Source organism: Canis lupus, unplaced genomic scaffold, assembly GCF_011100685.1.
Source record: "Canis lupus familiaris isolate Mischka breed German Shepherd unplaced genomic scaffold, alternate assembly UU_Cfam_GSD_1.0 chrUn_S785H948, whole genome shotgun sequence".
NCBI classification, from domain to species: Eukaryota; Metazoa; Chordata; class Mammalia; order Carnivora; family Canidae; genus Canis; species Canis lupus.
Window position 1 is genome coordinate 1 of NW_023331740.1, and position 27,608 is coordinate 27,608.

Genomic DNA, 27,608 nt, shown 5'->3' on the forward strand with positions numbered 1-27,608 from the left:
TTCCTTGCACTCCCCCAGCCAGAACTCTCCGAAGATAAGGCTTTTATGATACCATCACATGGCCTTGATCCTGGGAAATGGAGCATATAAATGTGCTTTCTTTACTGATTCACTTCACTGACCAAGAACATTCCCCATTCTCGCAAATATAAGTGAGCCTTCTGTCCTCTCAGAGACCCCAAACCTCTGCTCTGAGAGGCTTCCTCAGAGATGACCCTGAGCAAAAGATGTCTTGTTTTCTTTGCCTTTTCTCTTCGTTTTGGCTCAATTTTATCAGGTAATCGCAAGGATGGAATGGTGAAGCAGATGGTCAAGCCGCCGGCTCTTCTGTGGACCATCCTAAGACTGACAGGAATGGTCGGCTCCCCATTGAGCTTCTCATGGGATTTTCTTGAATCTGCGGTGGCATTTTCTAAGCAAACTGCTATTCCCTCCCCCTTCCCTCTTTTGTAAACCTCCCTCCTGGTTCCTGGGAGTGCTGGCCTTCAGAAATAGGATAAAGAAGCAGCCTCTGTGCTCTGCTGTCCCTCGACAGCAGATGGGGGGAGCTGGGAATACTGTTTTACACAGTGTTATTTCCTGCACTGATTTTAATATCCAAAATGTGATGATTTAAATTTAGGGTGCCAAGCAGGACTTGAATATTCCCAGCCATTTCCAGGAGGTAAGTTGAATCCCTCACCTATAATTTCTACCTTTAGGACCCCTAGCTGTTCAGCTTCCTCTGACCTCCAGAGACAAGGAGGGATGGAAATGACAGTGAGAATAGAGTTGCCTGAAATCCCAGATTTCTGCCTCTGCCTTCTCTTCCTCTTGTAGCCAGCATCATACCTGCTTTGCCATTTTATAGAGAAATCTCTTTGTTACTGGAATAGAATTTTGTCCATAGAGATTTGGAGCTGGTCTCATTAGCTCAGGGTGCTAACTAAAGCAGGTTTAGAGGATCAAGCTTGTACCAGCTAATGAGCAATGTTTGGGGAACATGCTCATCCATCTCCTACCGGCTCTGCTCCCAAACCCAATAAAATGCATCCCAATCTCTGCTATTGGTCTAAGAAGGATCAAATAAAGGGAGATCTCATTACCATTATGGAAGATCTGTCCACGATGAAGAGCCCCCCAATCTCTCTCTGTGCTCTCATCTTCTACAGGAAGAACATTAACAACTACAAAATAACTAATGGGCTACATAGTGTTTGGTGAAATAGACTCACCTAAATTACTCCATGTGATCACTAGAATAGTTAACAGTGTAGACAAGCATTTCTAGAATGTCTATATGACAAATGAGAAAGCGGAATACAAGCAGTTTACTGAGGACACACCACCACTGCCAGGCCCAAACCAGAACTAAACCTAACTTCACCTCTACTTTCAAGGATCTTTTAAAACCAAAAGGTAGCCCTTCCACCTTCATCTTGTAACATTTGCAGAACTATCAGGTGTGCATTTTTATGGTTCTGTCGTATACATGACACCTCATCCCCCTGTGCTTACTTTGACTCATGCAAGGGCCTTAACCACGTGGAGAACAGAGATGGGGCTTATCCCTCCTTCAACGATACCTCTTCCCCAACTCCATCCTGAAAAAAGCAAAGCTCTTTGAAAAGCTGGGGCTGGTTCTTAAAAACACTCTTTACAATTGTACAAACCACCCCCACCCTCATTCTTTTGTGGCTGTTAAACTTCTCCTCATTTTCAGGGAGTCCCTGGAAAGGTGTATAAGCTACTATTTCTTGAACTAGGTGAGTTTGCTGTTTGTGAGCCGTGCTGGCTTGGCCGGGGCAAATGCAGGAGGATATGCACCGAGGATGAGAAGGTTGTTGGAAATTGCAAGATGAACTTTTTCTGTTGCCGACGGAGGATCAGGTGAACCAGACCAGCCCTCCCCTGGCCTTCAAAGTGGGACTTGGTATTCAAGGGAGGACAAGAGAAGTCGTGTGCCTTACCCAGGTCACACTGTGAGTGAGTCTCAGAATCATTCTCCTGTCTTTCTCCCTTGGTTTGTTTCTTTGCTTATTTTTTAAGATAATCCTTAAAAAAATCTAGGTCCAAGTGGGCATCGAGTAGCCTAATCGGATACTACTACTATGTATTTGTAGAGTCTCTTGTAATTTATAAATCTTTCCTCCATATTTTCCTCATATGACTCAAGATCGACTTATGATTTCATTATCTCCATTTATATTTGAAGAAACTGAGACCCAGAGAAGCTTTCATTTCTTCAAGGTCATAGCCTGGAAGCTGGAAATGGATGTGCACACCCCTGTCCTGTTCTGTGTATCTATCTTTGTATAATAATTTAAACCAAATAGATAAACAGAAATGACATCTGCATCTCTGTTTGGAATTACAATTCTATAGCATACAAGAAATTATTCATGTTATTTCTGGGTATATCAATAAGCGATCAGTCATTGATTCCAATATTTACACTGTGTTTTTAAGCAACTCATACCTACTCAGTTAATGCCCATGGCCCCAACTTTGTACTTCTTGCCAATAAATTAAGATGTTAGAGGTCGAATTAAAATGCTCAGCATGGATTGTGCATGTATGATTGACTATCCATAGCTTTTGTTTATGAAATAAAATTTGTAGCTTCATATAACAAGAGTGAAAATTATTCATCTTACAGCAGCTACTGAAATTTGATCACTCAGTTTTCACATATGATTTTAATTTCACATAATGATTTTGCTTTACATTTGAGCTACCATTGTACCATTTTGCACAGATACATTCCCTGTCCTTTCTCTGCTTTGCTCTGTGTAACTGGCACAATTATCGGCAAATTATGTTCCTTTTTTTTCTTTTTTTGCAAACTATGTTCTTCAAGCCTCTTGGCTTATGGTTGATTTCAGTTGATGCAAGTGTGTGGTGGCAAAAGGGTAGATGGGAAGAAGGGAGAGCCGCAGATTTCTCTCCCACACTCTCTGCTCCAGCAGTGGCTTATCTCCCATAGCAAAGCCCCTGCTTCTATGTCCTTGCTTCTCCCTCAGCCTTGATGCTGCAGGCACAGCTCCTGCCAGCCAGTCCTAGTCTCTGGGCTCACACTACAGACTCCTGCTTTTCCCCCTGCCATCGGGCAGTGGGGACCTCCAGCTAGGACTAACATGGGGGCCGCCTCACTGCTCCCTTTTTGCATGTTCAGCTTTGCCAACACTTTATCACTTCCTCTGCATTTAAATCTTCTCCATCAAACTACCTGGTGTGGGAGCCATTTTCATGCTTGGAGTCTGACTGATAGGGCTTTTCCCTTGGTCTTACTGTCAGATCTATTTACATTTGCTCAATTGTTCTCCAAAAGGATCTGAGTGATCACCTCTGCCAACCCCGACTGCTTCCCTCATTTTTGCAGGAATTAACTCAGGGAAGTGGGCAATGGGGCAACATAAGAATCTACAGTTGAATGATCCTCTGTCGGTGGGTACTCCTCCCCAGCTCTTCACAGCAAGAGCACTGTGGATGGTTTAGAGAGGACCATGAGACCAGATATTCCCTACTCATTCCAAACACTACACTCCTTGATCACCCAAACTGAAAACACTTTGGACTCTAACTGGTGTCTCTTTTATGGAAGGATTCATGCGTATGTCTCAGTCATACAGAGAGGTGGACCAGGGGCTGGGCCCTGATATTTCCTTACTAATAACATCCCATAGATGTACAGCATCTATGTATAGCATCCCATCGATGCTCACCTACTCATCAATCACCCCTCTCTATTTCTCTTGCTCTCCCCTCTTTTCTTCACTTGGCTTCTTTCTAGGACTTTTTTTTTATCCATCCCCCTTCTTCCTGAGACAAGCAATCCTCCTTATAAAATAATAAAATCTCAACCCATAGCAATTTCTTATTAAAATCAGCACTTTCTGGGGTCAAGTGGCTGCCCGTGGCTTCCTCAGATAAATTTCTGTTAATTTCCATAGTAATTCGTGGAGATCTCTGGATGTCAGTCTTCTGCATTTTCTGAAGAAGAAAGTCTTCTATATGGTGGATGGGTCAGAGGGAAATGGTCAGGAAGAGACACTGGTTTTCCCCTGAAGTATCTCCACTCTAGTCTACATAATGCTCCTGCTTAGCATGACTTTACCTCCATTAAGTTTGAAATTGTGGCTCTGGTCTTACTATGCTCACCATGTATTGTCCCTTCTTGATGCGGGGTCCATTTCAAAACCCCCTCACAATAATGGAAAGGGAATGGCAGAGTCTGTAGAACAAGATTGATCAGTTTGTTCTGAATTCCCAAATGTCAGAGGACAAAACATTAAGAATCATCTTCTCTCATATTCCCAACTGAAGTACTGAACCCCAGGGATAGGAATAGCAAAGAAGTTGACCACAAAATGTGCTCTGAGACACTTAGCCTTGTGTCTATGCCTTGAGAGTATAAAAGAAAGCTAGAGAAGGCAGAGGACAAAATTCCTCTGGAAAAATGTGTTAGTGGGCTGGGATTGGGACCTCACTGTGGCTCTCAAGGGGGACGGGTGAGGAAGACAGCACTTTTATACACAATCCACACAATCCACACTGTATTGAGGGGAGCTTCAAGAGGCTACGTGGGAAATTCAACTTGCCACCCTGTGGTTCTATACCTGAACGTGTTGACAGGTGAAGAACTCTGGCTGGAGTTGTCCACGGTGGCAGGACAGAAAGATCAGCCATGGGGTCACTTATAACTTATGATATGAGGTAGGGCAAAAGGGGCATGGCTCCCATGGACCAGGTGAATACCACACAAGATCACTGGGCTGGGTGGCCCGGGTGGCTCAGCGGTTTGGTGCAGCCTTCGGCCCAGGGCATGATCCTAGAGATTTGGGATCGAGTCCCACATCGGGCTCCCTGCATGGAGCCTGCTTCAGCCTCTGCCTGTTTCTCTGCCTCTCTCTCTCTCTCTCTCTCTGATTGAAAACAAAAAATTAAAAAAAAAAAAGACCGCAGGGCTGAAACCATCCTAAAGGGAGTATTCCCAAATAATGTGACCTGCTCAATCAAAGACTCAGAAGTAAGTCATTTTTGGATACATTGCTTGGGTGGAGGGAAATTCATAAGATCAACTAGAAAGAACATCAACCATTCACGAAACTGTGCAATGCCACGAACCAACAGAAACCTTGCAAGAACACATAAATGTGCTCCCCCAAAGAGATCTACCTTGGAAGACTGCTGGACTCATTTATTTCACTGTGTCACAAGGTACCACAAAAGTTACCTGCTTAAAGCAGCACACCCTCTCTCACAATTCTGTGGGTCCAAAGTCCAGGCATGGTGTATCTGGCCTCCCTGCTCAGGGTGTCAGGAGACTGACAGCATGGGGTCAGCTGGGACTTTGATCTAATCTGAGGCAAGAGATCCCCTTGCATCCCCCTGGGGCTGTCGGGGAAAAATTGTGTCCCTTGTGGTTGTTGGCCTGCACTGGGTTGCTGTCTTCTTGCAGGATGTCGGCCAGGTATTATGCTGAGCACACAGAAGCTGCCTGGCATTCCCTGACCTGTGGCTCTTTCCATAAAATGGCAGATTTCTCCTTCAAGGTCACCCAGAGTGTCTCTTGTACTTCAAAACTCCTACTTCTGTCTAACAGCACAAAAAAAGAGGAGAAAACCAAGCTATACAGAATAATGCTTTTGTTCACCATTGGAATCTAGTTGTTTAAAATTAATTGCAAATTCTTTTACAACATAAACATACATAGTGCCATAATTAATTAAACAAGGGAAATATCAGTAGATAACAGAAAATAGAAAGAAATATTGATATTGAAAGTTATACCTGAAAAAGATTCACTGAATAGATGTGAGAGTATAGAAAATATGACAGGATCAAGAGTCACTGATATTTGACAAGGAAATTCAAATGGTACCTCAGGAAATATCTGTTTAACACAAAAGAAGTCAGTAATGCAGGAAAGGTGGGTGGAGGAGAAATTTAGGAAACAAATAGCAGGGACACCTGGTGGCTTAGCTGGTTAAGCTTCTGACTCTTGATTTTGGCTCAGGTCATGATCTCAGGATTGTGAATCTGAGCCCAACACAGAGCCTTATTGGAATTCTCTCTCTCCCACTGTCCCTCCCCACCCTCCACTTAAGCTCTCTCTCTCTCTCCCCCCCCCCCTAGATAAATAAATGCATAATAATAAAAAAGAAAACTATAATAGCAAATGGCAGATGTAAATCCTACCTCATCAATTATGTTATTAAATGCAAATGAATTAAATACTCCAGGTAGAGTCTAGCAGAATGGTTTTTAAAAAAAGTTTTTAAAGATCCAACTATATGCTGTGTGCCTGTGTGAAAGGGACACGCTGGATTCAATGAAATGAAGAGGTCAAAAGTAGAAGGATGGAAAAAGATGGAGCGAGAGACAAGAGAACCCCGTATAGTGGTAGACACGTCAACCCCTTAAGAACACATGACCATTATAAGCGTGTACAAACCTAACAAGAGCCACGAAACACATGAAGTGGGAACTGACACACCAAAGAGAGAAATCAATAGTTCAACAAAAGTATATGTGTTTTATAGCCCAGCATGCGATCTGTGTTGATGAATGTGTCATATGTACTTGAAAAAGGTGTGTATGTGTGTTTTGCAGTCATTTTGGGTTGTATTCCATAAATACCAATTCACTCAACGTGGTGGTAGTGTTGTTTACATCAAACCCGTGTTTGTTAATTTTGGTTCTAGCCTTTGCTGGAAAGAATGACATCAAAATCTTCTGCTCTCATTGTAGAACTGTGTTTCCCCATTTTAATCCATCCAGTTATTGTGTAAAAGTGTTACACAGCATCCCACTCTCCATTTGATAATATTCTTTTTTATCTGAAATGAATATTGGCACTCCAGCCTCCTTATTCTAGATATTTTCATAGTTTATGTTTTTCCATTCATGTGTTTTCAGCCTTTCTTTGTCTTTTTATATTTAATGCTTTCCGTATAATTTGTGATCTGAGGTTACTCTGCCACTTTATTTCCTAGCTTTGACAATTCACAATTATGGACAATGTCCCCATTGCAGTAGGCTGGGTGATGGGTGCCTAAGAACTCTCTGTACCATTTTTGGAACTTATTGTGAGTCTATAATTATCTCAAAGGAAAAAAATGTTTGGAGAGAAGATTCCTTTATGGATAACATGTAGTTTTGTCTTCCTATTTAATCCATATGATTATCTCTGCTGTTTAAGGAGAATATTCAGTCCCTTAACATTTTTACGTAATTAATGATAGATTAGTAGGATGTTGGTCTATCAATTGACTATTTTTGACATCTTTGTTCTACTTGATTTTGTTCCTCTGTTCTCTCTCTTATCTTCTTCAGATTACTGTGATATTTGTGTCAAAATTTGCATTAAATATATGTATTATAATTAATGGCTTCACTTCAATACACATCCAACTTAGGGTTGATGTTAATCCATTGTTCTTAAAATTTGGAAGGCTTGTAATCATATAGGTAGACCTATTTCTTCCTATTCTCATAGTCTTTTGCTATATTTTTTGTATGTATCACATCCACATACAGTATAAACCCACAAGGCAATGTTACAGATTTTGCTTTAAGAAGTCACATAAATTTCAAATAAATTAAAAGACAATGTATTTTTTAAGTACTTACACTGATATTTATCTTTTCTGATGTTTTTCATTTTCCTTGAAAACCACATTTCCTTCTGGTATTTCCCTTCAGCCTGAAGAATTTCCTTTTATAGTTACTGTAGGGAATCTCTCCTAGAGAAAAATACTTTCAATTTTCTTTGCCCTGAATATATGTTTATTCTATCTTCCCTTTTTAAAGGAATCTTTCCTGCAGATGGAGTTTGGGGCTGTGGCAGTGTTGTGCTTGTCTTCCTTCAGCTGCTGCAAGATGTGTGCACAGTCACCTGACCTCTTTCAATTCTGAGGAGAAGCCAATTGCTATTTCCCTGAACTGGACGTGTTTTTTTTTTCTTTGTGTACTTTCACAATTTTCTCCCTTTTCTAGACTTTAGAAGTTTGACTGTGATGTGCCTGAGCATAGTATTTATTCTTTGTGATTCAAGGAGCTTCCTGGTTTTGTCAGTTTGTGCTTCTCACCAAATTTGAGAGTTTTCAGCCATTATTTCCTCGAACTACTTTTTAATGCATTCGGTTTCTCTCCTCATTCTCAGACTCCAATGACCTGTCTGCTCTAGCTTTTGATATTATCCCTCAGACCCTCAAAGGTCTATTTTTCTCAATCTTTTTCTCTCTGATCTATAGGTTGCATAATTTTTATTGATTCAGTGACTCTTGATCCTGTCATATTTGCTATGCTATCAAATTTATTCAGTTAATCTTTTTCAGGTATTATATCTTTCAGTATCAACATTTCTTTATATTTCTGTTCTCTAATGACATTTCCCATGTTTAATACTCATTGCAAGTATATTTTCTTTACTATTGGAGCAGATTAAAGTGAATATATTAAAGTCATTTGTCTGATTATTTCAACATCATTGAAGTCCTGGACACAGAGAATGTTGTGTGGAAGAGGATATGAATACTGCTATACCCTCTGAAGAAGGCTGACATTTTGTTTTAACAGGAAAGTATCTCTATTAAACTCAATTGACAGGTATTGCCTAGTGTGTAATGAGCAGCAGCTCAAATCTCAGAGGTATTTGTGTGTTTATCTTGTTTTGTTTTACCTTAATTAGATGCATGCATGGTTTGGGAGTCAACAAAAGTCATGGGGAGAGTTCATACAAAGAACCTAAGCTCCCTTCTCTGAGTCTTCATTTCCAGCAGCCATGGTCTTCCTTGACTCTGCCTTTATAAGTTCAGAAAGAGGATAGATATTTTTGTTTGTTTTGAGTTAGCCTCTCCATGCCACATTGCAATCAGAAAGAATGTACTCTTTGCTGTTTAATTTTTCCAAGTTCTAACTTTTTTTCCAAAAAGTTAAATACGCCTGTATTTATTTCAACTTTCATATTCTTCAGGTAATTTTTTTTCCCACAGTTTCACTTGTTATTAGTGGGAGGGTCTTCTTGTCAGGAGCTCACTTTGCTTTATTTGAAATGGAACTCCTCATTTGAGTTTTAATATTTCAAATAACCCCCCTGCTTAAAAATCCTTCAATAGTTTCCCCTTGATTTTAGGATAAAATTCAAATTTCTTAGTAAAATGAAATAAACATATACATAGTTCTCCAACCCATATTTGTTGAATGAAAGCTATTCCCATAACATATGAGGTATGGTCATATTTTGTCATAATACCATTATCCTTAATAATAATATTTACAAATGTAAAATCTTTAAAAGTTCAGTAAGATTTGTGAATTAACTGTTTGACTATTCAGGAGTTTCCCTAGTTAGACAGCTATCAATTAAGTCAAAGAACCTGTATATTTTGAACGGCTATTGCTGCAAAGCACTTTATGAGGAATCAATGGAAAGAGAAGGATGGAAGGAGAATTGGTTTCTTCCGTTGAGTTGATAGTCAAACTGGATGGATAAAAATTCTTCACATACTATAATTTTTGAAAAGCAGTTATTACAGGTACCCATTAGTAACTGCCAAGATAATCTTATAAGAGACCAAGTTGCAAGTAACATCTTGAAGAAGAAAAGGAGTGGGGGTTATAGATCTTCTGGAAGTGTAGGCACCTGAGATGGGGCTTCAGAGAATAGATGCCTAGGCAGAGACATAGAATGTAGGAATGCAGGCAGGGGGACTAGCTGTGTGCCTTACTCTCCGATAGACATCATTGAGGTAACACCTGATCCAGCAGCCCACACGTTACTCAGTGGAGCATGAAGAATAGCTTCCTTTTAATGGACATTTCAAACTGAAGTTGACTTCCAGCCCTTTCAGAGCTGTAGAACTTGTTTTAATCAACTTCCCTTGATAAAAGAGCTGGATTCTAGCAACTATACCTCCTTTATCCTCTCTCTACTGATGTCTGGAGCCATGAGAATTTTTTTCTTAGTTTCTGCTGCTCTCATTCTCCTTGCTCACATTTTCTCAGGTAAGAGGGAAATCCTAATAGATGTAAGGGTGGCAATCTGTCTTTTGAGAGAAAGTTCAGGCTTTAGAAAAGTGCATGACTAATCCCTGTATTCTAAAAATGTCCCAGCACAAAGCAGTTACTAGAAATCTTTTCTTGAGCTTAAATACAAAATTACTGAGCTGAACTATCTCCACCCAGAAGGGTATCTGGTTAATTTCCCTCAAAGCTCCACCAAGGGATTCAGACTTCTCTTCACAGTTAGCTCTCTTTCCATCTTCTGTAATCATCCACACAGCTTCAGCGTGTGCCAAAGTGATAGCTCTAAAATGAGAGAAAATTTCAGAGGCAAATTTCAAGCACACGTGTTAATTTAGAGAAGTATAGCTTTTGTAGCCTAAATGAAAAAAAAAAAACTTATGATAAGAGATTCTTAGTCTCTTTTTTTGTGTTTTTTTCCTATTTTTATGTTTTATTAGTTGGTCTAAATCTCCTAATCTTAGATTACTTAGAATTTCTTTCTAGTTCTCACATACGAATAGAAAATTATGTCATTTAAACAACTAACATCTTGATTGGTTTGCTTTTACATGTTTGAGAGCTTTGAAATGATCTCTTTTTGCTCAGTACTGCCAAGACTCTATCCCTAAGACATTTTAAAAAGATTTATTTATTTATTTTAGAGAGAGAGAGAGAGCTGGAAGAGGGGCAGAGGGAAAGAGAGAATCTCAAGCAGACTCTCCAGTGAACGCAGAGCCTGATGTGGTGCTTAATCCATGACCTGAGATCATGGCCTGGGCCAAAATTAAGAGTCTGATGCCCAACTGAGACAGTCAGGTGCCATCGCCCCCCCACCAAGAAACTTTTATATCCATCCCTTCTCAACTATACTTCTGTTATTAAGTCATGACTAATGGGGGTTCCTCATGTATTATGAAGCACTTTACTACTTCATGATTTCCGGATTTCTGCACTTACTTATTACACAATCGGGCCTTAATAGGCCTACCAGACCAATACATATAGCACTTAATAAGCAATTGTTTGGGCACTATAGAAAAAGCAGGTAAAATGGAGATAAAAAATGTAATTAGAGTATGATCTTCATGCTTAATTTACTTGAAGTTTACTATTTTATTATTTGTGTGTTGGTAAAAAATAGGTTCCCTGGAATACTAAATAAGTATTTGATAAAATTCAAATGTACAAATAAGTGAATGGGTGATATGAGAAGATTCATAAAAACTATAACACAAAAACAGTTCTCAGAAGTGCCATAAATGATGCAGACTATAAAGGAAAGCCATGGGAGTAGAACCGTGGTTCTAACTGTGGGATCCGAAGGGCCTTCTTGGGAAGTGTTCTTCACCTTGCACTTTTGAAAACAGGTATAAAAACATGCCCTTACATTTCAAAGTCTCATTTATCAGGTCACTTACTTGGTTTCTGCTCCTGTCTTTTCCTGGAGGTCAGACAATGGATCCAGGTAGAGAAGCACATTTTAAGCCATCTTCTCCATTCCCATTCAACAAGTCTCTGATTCATTAAGGGTCCTTTGTTCCCAAACTCAGCTCAGGTACATTTGAATCCTAACAACAAGCCTAGTGTGGGCTCAAAGTAGGAGCGCCACAATCACAACAACCACACAGAATCTCAGAGCTGGAACTGAGAAGAGGAAATGAATACAGATTTTTTTACACCAAAACACCTGAAGTTGGATCTCAGGTCTAATCCTTCTAAGTTGTGTAAACCATTGTGCTTCAGTTTCCTTTCTAGAAGTGGTAATAATAATAATAGGATTGTTTGAAAGATTAAGATACTTGTTATGTTAATTAGAGGCAAACTTATTTTAACAAAGACATTTAAAAAGAGAGTAAATGAAAAAATAGTTTATTTTTCTTTTAGGGAAAAATCCAAAAAACAAGTAAGTTGACTATTATGGTTAGAAAGAAGACTCTTCTCCACCAAGTTACTTTGAGTCTAGGGAGGAAGGTCAACTTTGTGTCCTAAACATGTGTCTTCCATCTGGTTCTAAAGATGCTCTGACAGGAAGGGCTGAAAAGTAAGTAAAGCGCTTGATCAAAAATATTGCACAGAAGCATCTGCATCATTTGATTCCTGTTTCATTGGTCCAAACTTATCAATGCAACCATACAGAGACATGGGGCCTGGGACTGATGTGTTTTGCTGAGTCTCCTTGTGTTATCCAGAGATTCCATTACTCATTGTTTGAAGTGAGAAATAACTGTTTGGGAAGGTTTAACAATCCCTCTGTTTTTATAATCTGCTTAAACAAAGGCAGGCACATCCTCTGTGCCCTGAGAAAGTACAATATTATTATTGTCTGCTTATCATTGTTTTTAACATCATTCTCATTCTTATTATCTGCCTCAATTAAGTATTTAAACACCTTATGAGTATTCCATGTCAGTTGATTAGCTAGATGCCTGATGAACTTCAGTAGTCTATTACAATATCCCCAGTTCAACTTTGGACTCTATTAAAAATTTCCTCTTACTTTGAGCAGAAATCTAAGGCTGTGCAATTCCTTTCTGTTGGTCTGAGTCCTAACTGGGGTACAAACAGGCTCAGTGTTTCTTCAGCATGGCATTATCTCAGGTATATGACAGCAATATGTGTTCTTTCTCCTCCTCAAAGCTGTATTTTCCAAGAACTCCCTTTGGGAGTGACTGCCAGTTCTTTGTATTATTTCTCCTGAGAACATCTATCACCAAAAACTTTTTTCAATCATTTATCTCAAAATACCTTTACTCTTTTCAGCTTAATCTTTATTCTGAAGAAAAACTTGTTGTCCACATCACCCTGAATTCCAGAATTAAACCCATTATTCATTGATATTTCTTACAGAACAGATCAGCCTCAGGTTTCTTTTATCTTTGCACCTAAACTCTTGAAACTCCACAGCCACATGGCTGTGGTCTATCGTTGCATGTGGGCTATCGTTGACCTGCCTACAGTATAAGCACCATCTTTACCTTTTGTCATATATCTGAGACTATTAATTTGGAGACATGAAAACAATCACACATTGGGAAGGAATGTTATTGAAAATAGAAAGTAGACTGCCTCCATCCCAGGAAGACATACTCTGCTTCTAGATATCCTAGAAATGAATATGGCAAAAGGAATTGAATACCCAGTAGGGACACTGTGTAAGTTGTGCAGGGAATCTGAGCTCCCATACAGCTGCTCAGGTGACATGTGCTTTTTTGATCGCTAGGCGTGTACTCGGTGTCCGCAGGAGACTCGGTAATAGGGAATTGTGATTTTGGCCTGGGTGATGTTATGTTGCTTTCTGGTCACCAAGTACTGGATAACTGAGGCCTTGCTTTCTCCACACAGCCCATGGAGCTATACACAGAAGGATGCAGTGTCAGAAGATGGATGGTCGCTGTGAGGTTGAGTGCCTTTCCTTTGAAGATAAGATTGGGGGCTGTAGAGCTGAACTGACACCACTTTGCTGCAAAAAAAGGAAGAATAATTAAAAGCCAAGCAGGAGCTCCAGAAAGTGAGAAGCAAAGATCCTCTGGCTGTGAGCTCCATGCGGCAAACATCTCTGGATTTTTCTCTTGACCCTCCAACATGGGCATTCTTTGAATGAAGCTGTCAATCCAGCTTCTGACACTGCAGAGAAATACGATCTGTAGGCCGTGAGGGGCCTGGGGGAAGGCACTGTGTTATGTGACCTTCGGAATCCTCACTTGCTGGCAGAGGCCCCCTTAATTATTTTATGGATTGATAAAGTGAGTGAGCAGATTAACAGATTAAACAGGTAGAATGGAAAGGTGGGACCATGGTTGAAATGTCTAAAACCCTGGCTTCAGACAGAGCCTGTGACCCTGGGTCTTTGTCGTTCAGACTCTGGTCTCTGTAATATGAGACGACTCAACCACATAGTACATGCCCATGTGATGGACACAAATTGTGGCCGCCTTAGCAGTCCTGCCTGGCTCATGCTTCTCCGGCTCCTTCACAGATAGCTGTTAGCATGGCTTCCCCTCCCTCTTCATCTGGAACATCAAGTGCCATAATGAAAAGGGGCCTGTGTCAAAGTTTAAGCTGGCCAAAGATTTGGGTAGCGTCTTCATGCTGGGCCTCTTGTAGTGAGAATGTAGCAGTCATGGCCTCTTCAAGAGCAGGGTTCCTAGAGAATAGTCTAATTCACACCTTCATTACGCGGAGGGAGATAGAGACCCCCAGAAGATGCCACTGTTGCCGGCTTAGTCACAGCAACACTTTGGCTTTTGTCTTATGTTCTTAGCATGTCCACAAAATGGGGTCCTGGCTGAGAGCAGAAGCCTGAACAGGGATTATTTATAGCAGCTCCGGTGAGCAGCGGGTGGAAGAAGAAGTGGAAAACAGCTGCAGAAGAGTTTGACACTTTCCAAGATCCCTCCTGTGACCTTGTGATCCTTGCTTGTCTGGGCTGATGGTAACACACCACAGGTTTGCTTTTGCCCTTATTTGCCAAAATTCAGACTCCCAGCTTTCAGGCTAGCAATATATATGTCATAGGCCACTGTCATCCTAGACTGACAGCACACTGCTCCAGAACAGAAGAAAGACAGCCCCTTGGCTCAGTCTGGAGGAATGTCCTTACCTATTTGACTAAGCCTACTTTCTGTAGAGATGTAAATAAAGGAGAGCAGAATAAAACACAACTTACTTCCAAGGATGAGCCAATTTATAAAGGCTGTAAAATAATAAGAAATCAAAACATTTTTTCTAAAAAATGTTTCTGGTGCTGCCTACATATTCTTCATGGCTAATGGGCTGATTTTTTTATTCTGAAAACTACCAAGAGACGAGTGGGTGGAAGAAGCTCTCTTTTTGCAGTATCACAGGTCCCTGGGGTCTTCCCAGAAGTTGCTTACCCAGGCCTCAGATAAAACTAACTGCCTTTGAGAATCTAAATGTATTAGGCCTCATACCCTGTTCTTTCTGTTTTTTTTTTTCTCCTGTTTCCTTGCAAAATTAACAGTGGTGTGTATAGTGTCTTCCTCTGCTTCTCGACTTACAGAAACATCCTCTACCACCTTCAGCCTGCTGGGATTTCTCTTAATGAGGAGACCATGACCTCTTAGACATGTGGTTGGTCACCATGCTCTTTGTAAAGACTTCCAGGGGCACCCTCGGCAATCTATGGTTGGTATCTCTTGTTACCTCGATACACTCGCAAGCATTTCACAATGTGGTCTGTCTCCTCCTTCATATCCTGTCTCCTCTGCCCTTGAAGATAGAAGTCCTTCCAGCTACTTTCTTTCTCTTCTTCCCGTTTGTCCTATGTTCTCCCTTTCCTGCGATTGCACACACCCTGGATTCATCCATCTTCATATTACACATGTCTCTAAGCAATTCCAGGAGCTCCTGTGGTTTCAGCCTCTCCTGTTGATGTGGCATTATCTCCTCACCAGCCTTTCCAGCTCCAAGCCTCCATTCTCTACTCCACTCCACGGCAGTGCAATGGATGCCCTGCACACTGCATCTTCCAGACCTTGAGGCCAGTTGCTTCCCATTAGCCCCTTTAATGCAAGACATTGGCAGTAGACAGGAAAATAAGATGAAGGGTGAAGACAGTCCCTTTCATTTCCAGCTCTGGCCAGCAGCACCCCAACAGCAACAGATGGTTGGCTCCAGGCTCCAACTCCTTTTGGCTTTCTCAGCAGCCTTGCAATAACCCTTGAAGGAACTAACAGCACCCAGCACCCATAAAGGCATGGCTGGGCCACAACCTTTTTGCTGTGTACCCCTGGTTCTCCATGGCCCCTGTTTGGCCATATCTTCTCCTCAAAAGTCTGAACATTGGCTGCAGGATGTCTCCACCCACCCCACTTGTCTGGGCCCCAGCCATGGAGCACTCCTTCCTTAAAGTCTTAAGCATCATTCATGAGCTGTTCTTGACTTAGAGTCTGAGCACCAGCTGTGCTGTGTCCCATACTCACACATCCAGCCTCCAGCTGTAGGTAGCTAACACCAGGATTTCGGACCCCTGCCGCTGATAGCGCCTTTCCCATGTCCTCCTCTGGGCCCGTAGTTATTAATCTCTGTTGGACATTTGACCATCTGCTACCTGTGTAAGCAATCCTTTGCATTAAATTTCCGTGTTCTGAATACCCAGCATGATTTTGTTGACCTAAATGAGCTTTGTCTGATAAAAATCCTACACTCTGTATTTCCGACTTCAACTTCATGCTAAAGTTTTACAGGGCATTGTCTTCCCTAACTGGATCTCTGATGGGCACCCACAAATAACTAGTTTTTTATTGCACTTTATCCCTTCCTTTCCAAAACTGATCTTCATTTACTGTTCTAGATCTTAGTAATATTGTTACCACTTACTCAGGCACTCAAGTTAAAAATGACTTCCTCAGGCTTCTTGTCCCTTACAAATCACACAATTCCCTCTCAAGCATAAATGTACATAGATTATTCCCCAGTATGTGCAAATTGTGCCTATAACCTTTTCCTCCCTTCTCTCTCCTCACTAACATTGTTCTCATTTACCAAGAATTAGGGATTGGATATGGTTCTACATTTCATGCTACATATTATGCATATATGCACACACGCATACACACCCACAGACCGGGTTTCTTGTTCAATCATAAAAACTAAGGATAAGTGTCACACTCAGATTTACAAGAATTCTTAGAATATTAAAATGTTAGAGCTAGAAGTGGCCTTGGAGGTATATAAATCAGTGTTTCTAGAGCCAAATGGATTCTAGTCACCTAGGGATGCTTGGGTGGCTCAATGGTTGAGCATCTGCCTTTGACTCAGATCATGATCCCGGGGTCCTGGGATCAAGTTCCCACATCGGGCTGCCCCAGAGGAAGCCTGCTTCCCCCTCTGCCTGTGTCTCTGCATCTCTCTCGGTGTCTATCATGAATAAATAAAAAAAATCTTTTTTAGAAAGTTGATTCTAGTCACCTAGAATATTTTTGAAAATCAGAGGTCTGTTCCTGACTCTCACACTTTCATATTCGGAATTCTTAAGTTAAGAATCTGAATTTTTAAAAACCACATGTCCGATCAAATCTCCTGCATAGTGATGTTTGGCAACTATAGATCACCGACCAGAGGAGCATCTGAGATTTGAAAGTGCCCTGGTTCTGTGTCCCACACTTCCAGTTAGAAGCCAGAGTGGAGCTTCAGCACTCAAATCTAGAAGTTCTGTCTTTCAGCCCAGTGGTATTTCACTGTCCTGCACTTTTTGAAAAGGAGATATTGAGAGGAACATAACAAATGGCTCACCTCCTTGCTCGGGAAAGAGAAGTTCAGACTTTATAGATAGATTTACTTATTTGTTTGGTTTGTTTTTCAATTGAGAGAGAGCTGGTATACACAAGTGGGAAGGCAGGGGCAGAGGGGAGAAGCAGACTCCCTGCTGAGCAAAACGGGGCTGGATCCCTGGACTCCAGGATCATGACCTGAGCCAAACGCAGATGCTTAACCGTTTGAGCCACCCAGGTGCCCTAGAACCTCAGACTTTCATTGGAAAATACATGTCCAGCAAAGTAACATAGAACATGGCAGTTTCCACAGCCTGATGGGAAGCCTGTGGGAGCTCAGAACAGAATGACTGAGTTTCACTTTAGTTAGCAGAGTCTGAAACAAGTTCTCAGACAAAATACCCTGTCCTCGTTCAAACCAACTTCTTGTCAATCTAGTCAAAATCACTTTAACTGACCGGAAGATTGCTGTTCCATTTTATTGCCAAAGTGTCCGTAGCTTATGTTCCCATTTGACAATTACTTCCATTCAAAACTGCCCACTTCCATGAGCATCCAAAATAACAAGGACTCTCTGTCCTCCCTTGAAGGCCGTTCTGCTATCATAGGACACCCCTGTCCTCAGATACCTGTAGGGAGGTATTAAATGTCCTCATGATGCAGGGACATTCTACTAGTCCTGGTGAGTGCGGACTGAAATGAAGTCATTTTTCCACCTGTCTGTATGGACAACCATCACCCATGAGAACCATTACTATCTTCGTGCAAATCTATTCTTTTTTGAACCAAGTCTCCTCAGGTAACAAAACAAGTTTATAAAAAGACTTATTCAGTTTGAGAAACTGAGCACTTGAGAGAATCCTACACATAGGCCAAAGACTCCCACGACCTACACTACCTACATCCCACTACGTCCTATGGGATAGTCAGTGTTTGAGAGACCATAGTTCCCTGGTACCTGAATGCTCCCTCCTGATTGTGTGCATCACATCCTAGGTCTGGTAAGATGGACTTGGATGAACTGCAGTCAGGGGCTTTCCAGGTGTTTAGAACCATCTGTACTTCATCAGTGAAACAGAACAGGAGATGGGTAACAGAAAATGGGGCATTTTCCTAACAGTGTTTTTTGTCTCCAAACCTCCTCTGCTTATATTCTCCAAGAGTTAGTGACTTTCAGATAATAGCATGACAGAGCCATGATACAGCTCAGGGGCCCAGGCAATGGGAAATGATAAGGACATACTTATAGGAAAACTGAGTCTAAGAAAATTAGCTCCATACAACTGATCTTTGGGGCTTAAGTCATTTTTTATGGCTTTATTCCACCCTTGGCTCCCCCTGTTACCTTTCAACTCTGGTCTTCTCAAATGGATTCCTCCTGAGATTCCAGCTGACTCCCAAACCGAATGTGCCCTTCTACATTTAGGGTAGAAACAGGAACTAGAGGTCTTAACCATCCTGTCCAACCATGCCTTACCATAGCCTGCATCAGACTCCCTGCTTTTGACCAAGGAAAGAACTGGAAGTATAAAAGAGAACAGCCAGTATCTAAAAGTCCTGGCCAAGTATATTCAAGGAGGAATAGGCGATATTATTACACTTGAGGTAGGATATTTATTCATTTGTTTTGATGAACAGAAACCTAGGGTTTGCTGAAATGTATGAAGTAGACACAGAGGTGACAACAGTGCTTAATTACCAATGGTAGTAACTCAAAATGGGGGAAGAGTAATGATGACGGTGGTCCTGGAGTTTTTTATTAACACACATTGCAGACTTATGGACAAATGGGGCACACTCTCTAGTCTCAAGGAACCTACTAGATCTTCAATGAAACAATTATGTATACTTCACTTCTATATTTTCTCCATATATAATTTTACTAAGCAAAGTTATTTGCTTTTAAAGAACCAAGGCCAATTGTGAAAACTGCAGCAAAGTATTTTCATCAAATGAGACAATGAAGTATGTAAGAAACATAGAGAATCCATAGGGGTTTCTCCAGTGAGATACCACCATACGACTATTAAAATGACTCATTGTAGGTTTTAGGCCTCCAAACCTGTAAAAAAAAAAAAAAAGAAAGAAAGAAATATTTTCTGTTGTTTTTAGTTACTAAGTGTATGGTAATTCATTACAGTGACAATAGGAAACTAGTGGAAAACTCAAGAGAACACTCTGGTGGGAATCCCAGGATGAGAGCCAAGAGACATCTCCATGCGACAGGGAGCAACATGCACAGCTGGCAACAATATTGGTTGTGACACCTCAGAAATCTCTGAGACAGAGTTCTACAAGATGATGAGATTGATGGACATACCTGATCAGACTGAACTTTTTAAGAGGGTCGAACAAAAGGCAGAGAGCTTAGGATTGAAACACAGAAAAGGGGGAAACAAAATCAGATATATTAAAAAAGAGAAAAGAATGAGCCCTGGGGAGAATGTCACGTCGAGCAGGACAGGAACTCTGTAGCGCTCTCTAAACAGCACCACTTCCAAAGCAAGCACTGAACCACGGCTGTGCCTGAACACCCAGGGGATAAGGCTGGGGGCAGGGGTGAGGGGTGGGGAGATGTGCTTGTCTACTCTGACAGTTGGGGTTGGTGGTCCCTATTCATGGAGCTCAGGTTCCCTCCCCAAGTAGCTCTCCCTTCTCCTTTTATCTGCTCCATCTCTACTCCATCCTCATTTCAGGGAGTTAACTGGGCTATGCCTGGTTTTCCCTCTGAACGCCTCCTAGAAACCCTCTCCACATAGCAAGCTGCGGCCATTTCCGGGCATCCTTGGTCCACCAGAACCTCCACAAAGTTTTTAAAGAACACTTGGGGGCCCAGGGATCACTCGCCTCTGTGAAGATGATGGAGAAAGTTATCCTGAACTGAAGCATCCTCAGAATTATCTGCTTCAGCTCAGACCCTGAGAACTGATAGTGTCAAAACTTGAAATCCAACCAGGCTTCCCATGACCTAACTGAATCTCTAATAAAACTTTATGAGAGCTCCTGTAGGTCCAGATACCTCCTGTGATGAGCGGGAAGACATAGGGATTTTGTTCTTGGATGGCCAGAGTCGTCAAATGTTTTCGAGTCTACTTGGGAACCAAGGAGCAGCTCTTGTCTTCCTGGAGAGGTTTCAGCTGACACCTGCCCAAATATCCTTAGAATTTTGTACTTCAGCTCAGCGTCAGGGAACCACCATTGGACAATCTCAGCCAGCCTGAGTCCCTGGATATGTTTAAAGTCCTCTCGTTGTTCCAAAAAAGGGGAACTTGCCTTTTGAAGGCACCGGGTGGTGACTGCCCACCTACTCCAGCAACTTCAGCACTTCCTGGGTTCACCCAAAGGCAATATGAAACTCAGATGCTTGCCTTTGTCACCCCTGCTGGTCTGGTTGACAGAGGCTCACACTCCAACAGCCCAGAGCCTCTATATGCAAATATGGTTACCTGGACCTCCAGTGGTTGGATGGAAGAGGTGGAAGAAGGGCAATGGGATGCTAAGGCTAAGAAAATGCTGGGGTTTAGTGGGAGTCATAGCATGGTTCATGGACCCTGGCTGTGAGTCTGGCTCCTGCCCTCTCTGCATGCACCCTGGGCTGGCCAAATACTTGAAATCTGATGGGTATCATGTGGCTGGCTAGCCCCAGACAGCCCCCCTTCCACCTCCATTCTTTAAAGCTCCCCCACTGGTATGTGCACACAAGTTCCCAAGATCCCCCATTACCTGGACCTAGTTGGTTTGACTTTCTATGCCACAGGCTACCTGTTTTGGCCTTATGAAATAATTTTCTTGATCAGAACATGGGGCTCAGAGCCTGAGATACCCCAGGAAGAAGGTCCTGATATCTTGTGATTTGACAAGGAATTTGAGAAATATGTACCGGAATCTCCCAACTTCTTAGGTTTGTTGTAGGAGACTTGGCAGTATTAATTGCTTTAATAGCGTTAAAGTCATTGTGATCGTCCTCCAATCATTACATTGCTCTTGATTATTACTTTTACTATTATGTCTCTTATTATGGATTGTTCATGGGTGGTTGTTATAAAACACTGACTACATTTTCTATTCAAGAGGAGGGTCTGATATTTGGAGACCATTTCTGATTGTTCCCCAGAAGACTTTTACACAACGAGGCTACAGTTCTCCCACTCCACTGCTTGGTTTCCTTTCATGCGGAAACCCTCTCAGCATGTTCCACATTCCTCTCCTGAGGCATATACCCTCCATGAGGGCAGGGAAGCCAAGTGGATAATGTCCCCAGGTTGGCAGATCCTAGAAAAATGTACACGTTCCGTCCAGAGATCAGCACCATTCCCTGTAGACCTGGGAGAGTCACACAACCCTCCTTGCCTCACTAGAGCCCGCATAAAATTTCTAATGTCATTTGGGTGCCCTGCAACTGCTCTTGCAATCCAAAAATACTGGAAAACAAATTAGCAGGGGCCTGAGTACCCTCAAAATTTTGCCGCGGCCCGGCGGCAGGAGTGACCTGATGTCCTGTGTCCTCCCGTCCTCTGCCTTTCCCAGGGGAGCACCGGATCCTGGGCTGTGTCCCCCGGTGCCCTGGGCTCCGAGCCTGCCACACTGTGATTGACCTAAGTACAATGTAGCATTTAAAACCATCAGAGTCAATTTTGTGTGAAGTTAACTTATCCTTTATTACAATAAAACTCATAAGCCATTATACAGGTTAAAGGTTAAAGAAAAATGGAAAATATAGAAACAGTGAAATGCCAGGGGAGGGCAAGCCTCCGTTGGGCTGCAGCCACCACGAGCCCTGCGTTGGGAGCTGGGGCGAGCTCAGGGGTCGAAGCCAGTTGTTCCAGATGCAGGTGGCGGCTCTGGCACTCTGGGGACCCCGATTGCAGGTGCCGGGGCCTGCTCCTCCTCTGGGGTGGCCGCGGGTGCAGGGGGCTCCTCCAGGGCTGAGCAGTGAACTAGAGCAGTGACCACTATCTGCAGGGGCTTCACCTCCCCAGCGGGCGCTTCAGCGCGGGCCGAGCCCTCAGCCCCAGCAGCCGGGACGGCCTGGATCCCCGCAGGCCCCGACGGGGCAGCAGTCCCCACGGTCAGAGCTGGGACTTGCTCCTGAGCTGCTTCAGCGGTGTTTTCCTTGGGCTGAAGCTGTAGCTCCAGGAAGGCAAAGTATCCCCATTAGGACGGACGTTCCACGTGCCTCCCAAGTCAAGACCACTCTTCCCACTGCTCCACGTGCGTGAGGGCATGAGCCCTAGGAGGTGTCCCCAGGCTGCAGCCCGTGGGGTGAAGTGTGAGCCCACCCCCTGCTCCCAGCCCAGCTGCATGGAGGCTGGATCGGCGGGGCCCACCCTGTCCCCAGCTCAGTCACCCCCAGGCCTCCTCACCCCCAGCCTCTGGCTCCACTGTATGGAGGCGTCTGAATTGCTGGAGGTTACACCGGGCACGGAGTTCCACGTCTGAACCTGGCATGTGCTGTCTTACGAATTGCAGAATTTTCATAAGGGAGGGAAATTCGGGGAGCTGACAAAAGTCGTCCCCATAATAATCCAGCCATATTTCCAGCATGCAGGAGATGGCCCTGTGGAGGGACAGGCGGGCACAGGTGTCAGAAGACAGGGCTCTGTCACATGCAGGTGTCCCGGGGAAGCCGTGCAGGACCCGGGGACCCGGCCTCCCGTGCGGGGTGTCAGAGGCCAGTCCTGCTCCTTGTGCCCCTGCCACCTGGCGGACCTGCCTGCCACAGGCCTGCTCCCTGAGGAGGGGCTGATATGCAGCCTCTGTTCTGGGGAGCCCACGCCCAGCGGGGTGACCATCACCGTCTCTCCTGGGGAAGCGGGACTCCCTCCTCAGCCTGGTCCCTGCCCACCTGCCCCTTGAGTCCAACGGCAGGTGTCCGGGGACTGGGGGCGTCTGGCCTGTCATTGCCCTCACTGCACACACTGTCGCTCTGGGAAGCTCCAAGGCAGGAGGGCTCGGGCTCTGTGTCCTGCCAGGCCTTGCCAGGAGCCGCCCAGGACCGCCACCTTCCCTCCTGTGGCTCTGGCCTGCCTCCCTCCAGAGGGGCCCCCGGGGGTGTCCTTCCACTGACTCTAATCTCTCATCTCCCACAGGGTGGGGGCCGCCTGGTCTGGAGGCCTCACCAGCCCTCCTGAGCACCTGCTGTGCCCTCAGGTCCAGGTGCCACCAGATTGGGGAGTGCGATGCTCCCCACCCCCTCTGCTCTGGGCCCCAGGTGTGGGGCAGAGAGAGGGTTGGGGGGCATGGAGAAGTTCTCCTTAGGGGACCCAGTGTCTCCCACCAAGACCGCACCCCATCCTGGCTCTCCTGCCCTCTTTTCCAGAAGGGGCCTTAGACCTTTACTCTGTCACAGGAATTGCAGATGTGTGAGGTGAGGGTGCAGCCGCCCCCCCGCCCCACAGCCCCTTCGCTGCCCTCCTGGAGAGGGAAGGCCCTCCTGCAGGAGCCGGAGTCACTCACAGTTTCCAACGCTGGACCGTGTCGTCGTCACCACATGCAGCTACGATGTACCCATATCTAGAGGAGGGCGGGGGCATCCCATGAATCGTCCTGTGGACGTGACCTCTCATAATGGGGGCTGTCACCCTCTGACCCCTGACTAGGCCGGAGCCCCGGGGGCCGTCAGCTCTGTGCGTGGGGCCACGGGCAGCTCCCGGAGAAGCGCCCGCACCTGCTGGGGCCTCCTGAAGGCTTGAGCATGAAAGGGCTCGGCGAGGCCCATGGCCCATAACCGAGTGGGCCCGGGGTGCCCCGGGGTCCCCCGGTCTGGTTGCCCGAGGACACAGACCCCCGATAGACTCTCAAACCTCCCTTTCAAATGGGAAACAGGCCGCTCAGGACCCTGGTGACGGGGTGGAGGAGGCCCAGGCCTCATGATGGGGGAGGAAGACAGTTGCTGAGCACAGGCACAGACCCTCTGGCTGACCCGCCACAGGCCAGGCCCCGCGGCTGCCCTCCAGGACCCCGCTAGGCCCTGGGGGACCCTGCTCCAGGCTGGGGAGCAGCCCGAGGCCGGGAAGCTCACACCATCCCCAGCCTCCCCAGCAGCAGGTGGCACAGCCCTGGGCTGCGGAGGGGCAGGTGCTCACTCGGTGAACAGCAGGTCCAGCACCTCCTCCGTGGTGGCGAATCCACGATAGTCGTCTAAGAAGCTGCAAATGGAGATGACGTCCCTGCGCTGCAAGGCGAGCAGCAGTTGTCGGTCTTCGTGCCCCAGCAGCTCCGTCCGGCTGAGCTTCTTCGGGACAATCTGATGCCCCTTCCCGGCCGCGGCCCCAGCACCCTGAGGTGGGACAGAGGGGATGTGCAGCCTGCAGGGAGCCACCAGGAGACCTGGGATCCCGCCCCGGCAGGCCCTGCGCTGGGGCCCGGTGGGCTTGAGGAGCTGGGGCTCCCTCTCCCGCTCAAGCTCCCTGCCTGTCTCTTACACAAACAGGACCAACTATGCAATAAAGAAACAATCTCAGAGGATAAATGTTCAAAATATTTGGATCAATACGAGGACCTCAAGAGACACAGAGAGAGAGACCGAGAGAGGCAGCCACACAGACGGAGGGAGAAGCAGCCCGTGCAGGGAGCCCAGGCGGGGCTCGATCCCGGGCCTCGGAGATCAGGCCTGGGGGAAGGCAGGCGCTAACCGCCGGGCGACCAGGCCTCCCCTGAGGGCTCTATTCTGATGTTCCCACACATCTGTGCGCAGGGACTCTGCATCTGGCCCAGGCAGGGGCAGGGCCATGGGGGCAGGTGTGGGGAGGAGGGGATCCAGACTCATGTGGGAGCAGGAGTGTCGGGGGGCCCAGGGGGTAGCAGGCTGGCTTCTGGGACCCGGTGCCCTTCCTGCCGCATCAGGGTCCGGGTGTCGGGGGGCCCAGCCCCTGCACTCACCCTGAGCCCGCGCTGGCCTCTGTTAGCTGAGCAGGGCACCTCCCTGCTCCTGGAGGCGGTGGGGCAGACGACCCCTTCCTCCCGCTCGCGCCCCACGTCCCGGGTGGAGCTCTGTGGAGACAGTGCTTGGCAGCCAGGCAGGAGGCCTCAGCGCCCGGTCTGGCCCCCTCGGCTGGGCCGCACCCCCAGCTGCCTCCACCCAGACACACCACAGCGCAGGCGGCACCCACCGCCCCTGGAGAGAGGAAAGGGATGTGGCTGCAGGGCCTCGGGGTGACTCCGGTGGGGGGTAGAGGACCTCAGGAACCCTGTTTCCCCCCTGCCCACTGTGACATCAGGGTGACCCTGAAGGGATCCCCGGGGAATGTGCCGCCCTGCAGCGTCCCCCAGCCTGCATGGGACCTGCCCACACATTCCTGGTACCCTGAACCTGAGGAGGAGGGGATGAGGCTCCCAGGATGGTGGCACAGGGGGCCTGGCCTGGCCTGCGCTGTGTTACCTGACGGCGCCTCCGGATCACCGCCCTGACGCCTTGGTATCTATCCTGGAGCCACTGCCTACAGCATTGGAACAAGCGGCTCCCCCGGGGTTCCTGGGAGCCAGAGCCCCGAGAGGTGGGCCGGCAGCAAGAGAACATCCTCCAGTAGCAGATGTCTCCAGCCAAGTGAGCCTGAGCTGGGGCTGCACTGGATGCGGGTGCCTGGTTACGGGGGTTCCAAGTTCTGTTGGGCTCTGTGACACGGAAGTGACCTCACTCCCTGGGACCCCCTCCCTGACCCACTCCTGGAGGAAGCTGCAGGGGCAGTGCTCGTGCTGCCAATGCTTCCCCCCTCCCTGCAGGCGATGGCCTGTGCACACAGGGACACGACCGCAGCCCTGTCCACAGGCCCCAGGGAAGGACTGTGTGCACCCAGGACCCCAGCCTGGACACACGCCTGGGTTCAGACATGACTGTCCAGTCTTCCCCGGTTTGACACCAACAAGCCGTTGTGCCCATGGGGATGGTCGGCGTCTTGACTGTGGGACAGGGAGTATCCTAGCGGGTGCTTCTCCCCAGATGTCCCCAGGCCACTGTGGCCTCATATCTATGACCTTGGAGGCGGGTGTCACCTGCAGGACATACCTCCACCCACACGTTCTTCCTTGGTGTGTACATGCGTTCAGGTCCACGAGGTCCTCTGTGCACACACGTGGGCACCGGTACCCTCATTCTGGAGGCCCAGAAGGTGACAGTCCCCTTGGGCAGGGATGGGCAACAGCTTCCCAGGATCCTAGGCTCCTGAATCCAAGGCAAACCCTGCAGAAGGTGTCGTCTGGTCTCCTGTTGTGATTCTGAGTCTCGGGTTGTGGATTTGCTCCCGAATGGGACCCTCTGTGCCCTGTGACCCTGGGTCAGGTGTTCAAAACTGCAGCTATTTCAGAAAACCGATCTATTCCTCAACTTTCGATTCATGAGTTACACATCCAAGAAGACTGACTCCACACAAATTATTCCAAATTTAATGATATCTATGCTGACACGCATGTTCACTATCTCATGTGCTATTTAGAAGAGTCCAGAAGGGGGTGGTTGTCCTATGTCTTCTGGAACGCTTGCTTTCACAGAACTGAAGCTCCAGTGCAGCTCGTGTGCTGACTGTGTCACAGCGATGGGGAAGGCTATGGGCCATGGGGCAAGCGCTCAGGAGGACAAAGGATCAGGCTCTGGGCCAGGCCACGTGCAGACATGTTCATGACCAGGTTAATGGAGGACATTGTGGTGTTTGTCCAAACGGGGGCTCCTGTGTTTCCTTTTTCTCTTCTCTTGGACATGGAGGCTATTCACCAGGAAGCAGCAGCCTTGCAGGCAGGACTTTCTAGGAAAGAGAGGAGTCAACATGCCTGTGCCAATGTCATTTTCAATGGATTTATTCACAGGCTAAGTCATTTGAAAACACGAGACAGTTACATTTAAAAACTACCATGTACTGGGCCAAGACAGTCCTGCCTTAGTAGTTTCTGTGAAATCAGGTGCAGAGCGGCAGGAAAGTCATCTCATCTCCTATTATGTGAAAGTGAATATGTGCATTGTGAGGAATGAGAAATTTCTAGGTGTATGATGGAGAGATGATGGAGGAGAGATGGATGACAGGGAGGCTCGTCAGCGATAGATGGACACACAGTCGATGGAGAAATAGATAGAGAGTAACATTGCTCTTGAGAGCTATTCCTCAGCCCTCCTTCCCTGCTTGGAAGGTCCTGGCCAGGGGTGAAGCAGGAGGACCCATTACTCGCAGGGCAATATTATCAGAAACTTCCTGGCACTTACAGGGTCACAACCTGATCTACTCTTTTCCAAACCAATATTGACCTCCCAGTAGGGCCTCCAGGCTTCCAATGAAAGCCATGGTTTCCCCAGGTGCAGGGGCTGCACAGGGGATGAGCAAGGACTGCGGAGCATTGGAAGCACAGCACAGGAAAGATTTTTCTCCTTTCCTCAGCAGGCAGTGTCCAGCTGTGGCAACA

At 45.9% G+C, this 27,608-nt stretch overlaps 2 protein-coding genes and 1 long non-coding RNA gene across 4 annotated transcripts; 2 read left to right on the plus strand and 1 right to left on the minus strand.

The window, feature by feature from the left end:
• Positions 1-309: 309 nt before the first annotated feature.
• Positions 310-2,513, plus strand: LOC119879417. 2 transcript variants are annotated; one of them, XR_005387502.1, is made up of 3 exons: positions 310-664; positions 1,746-1,961; positions 2,195-2,513. It is a non-coding gene; the product is annotated as an uncharacterized LOC119879417 (long non-coding RNA). The 2 variants fall into 2 exon arrangements; XR_005387501.1 differs by having other exon boundaries at positions 2,156-2,512.
• Positions 2,514-9,802: 7,289 nt separating this feature from the next.
• LOC119879418 (beta-defensin 107A-like) lies at positions 9,803-13,549 on the plus strand. The gene is made up of 2 exons (XM_038589706.1): positions 9,803-9,990; positions 13,333-13,549. Exons 1-2 carry the CDS (start codon positions 9,921-9,923, stop codon positions 13,473-13,475), a joined length of 213 nt encoding a protein of 70 aa, XP_038445634.1. The 5' UTR covers positions 9,803-9,920; the 3' UTR covers positions 13,476-13,549.
• An 8,315-nt stretch (positions 13,550-21,864) lies between these two features.
• LOC119879416 (ral guanine nucleotide dissociation stimulator-like) lies at positions 21,865-25,800 on the minus strand. The gene is made up of 6 exons (XM_038589705.1): positions 25,603-25,800; positions 25,104-25,214; positions 24,308-24,501; positions 23,679-23,735; positions 22,586-22,779; positions 21,865-22,346 (listed from the first exon to the last, which is right to left on the minus strand). The coding sequence occupies exons 1-6, from the start codon at positions 25,738-25,740 to the stop codon at positions 22,321-22,323; spliced, it is 720 nt and encodes a 239-aa protein (XP_038445633.1). The 5' UTR covers positions 25,741-25,800; the 3' UTR covers positions 21,865-22,320.
• Between the last annotated feature and the right edge of the window lie 1,808 nt (positions 25,801-27,608).

What these genes read in the sequence shown, in the direction of transcription:
- LOC119879416 (XM_038589705.1), bottom strand. Translation starts at nt 25,740, where the DNA reads ATGTTCTCTTGCTGCCGGCCCACCTCTCGGGGCTCTGGCTCCCAGGAA. An exon ending in GAGGCCAGCGCGGGCTCAGG is followed by an intron (nt 24,502 to 25,103) that starts GTGAGTGCAGGG and finishes GTCCCACCTCAG; the next exon opens with GGTGCTGGGGCCGCGGCCGG. An exon ending in CTGGACCTGCTGTTCACCGA is followed by an intron (nt 23,736 to 24,307) that starts GTGAGCACCTGC and finishes GCCCTCCTCTAG; the next exon opens with ATATGGGTACATCGTAGCTG.
- LOC119879418 (XM_038589706.1), top strand. Translation starts at nt 9,921, where the DNA reads ATGTCTGGAGCCATGAGAATTTTTTTCTTAGTTTCTGCTGCTCTCATT. An exon ending in CCTTGCTCACATTTTCTCAG is followed by an intron (nt 9,991 to 13,332) that starts GTAAGAGGGAAA and finishes TTCTCCACACAG; the next exon opens with CCCATGGAGCTATACACAGA.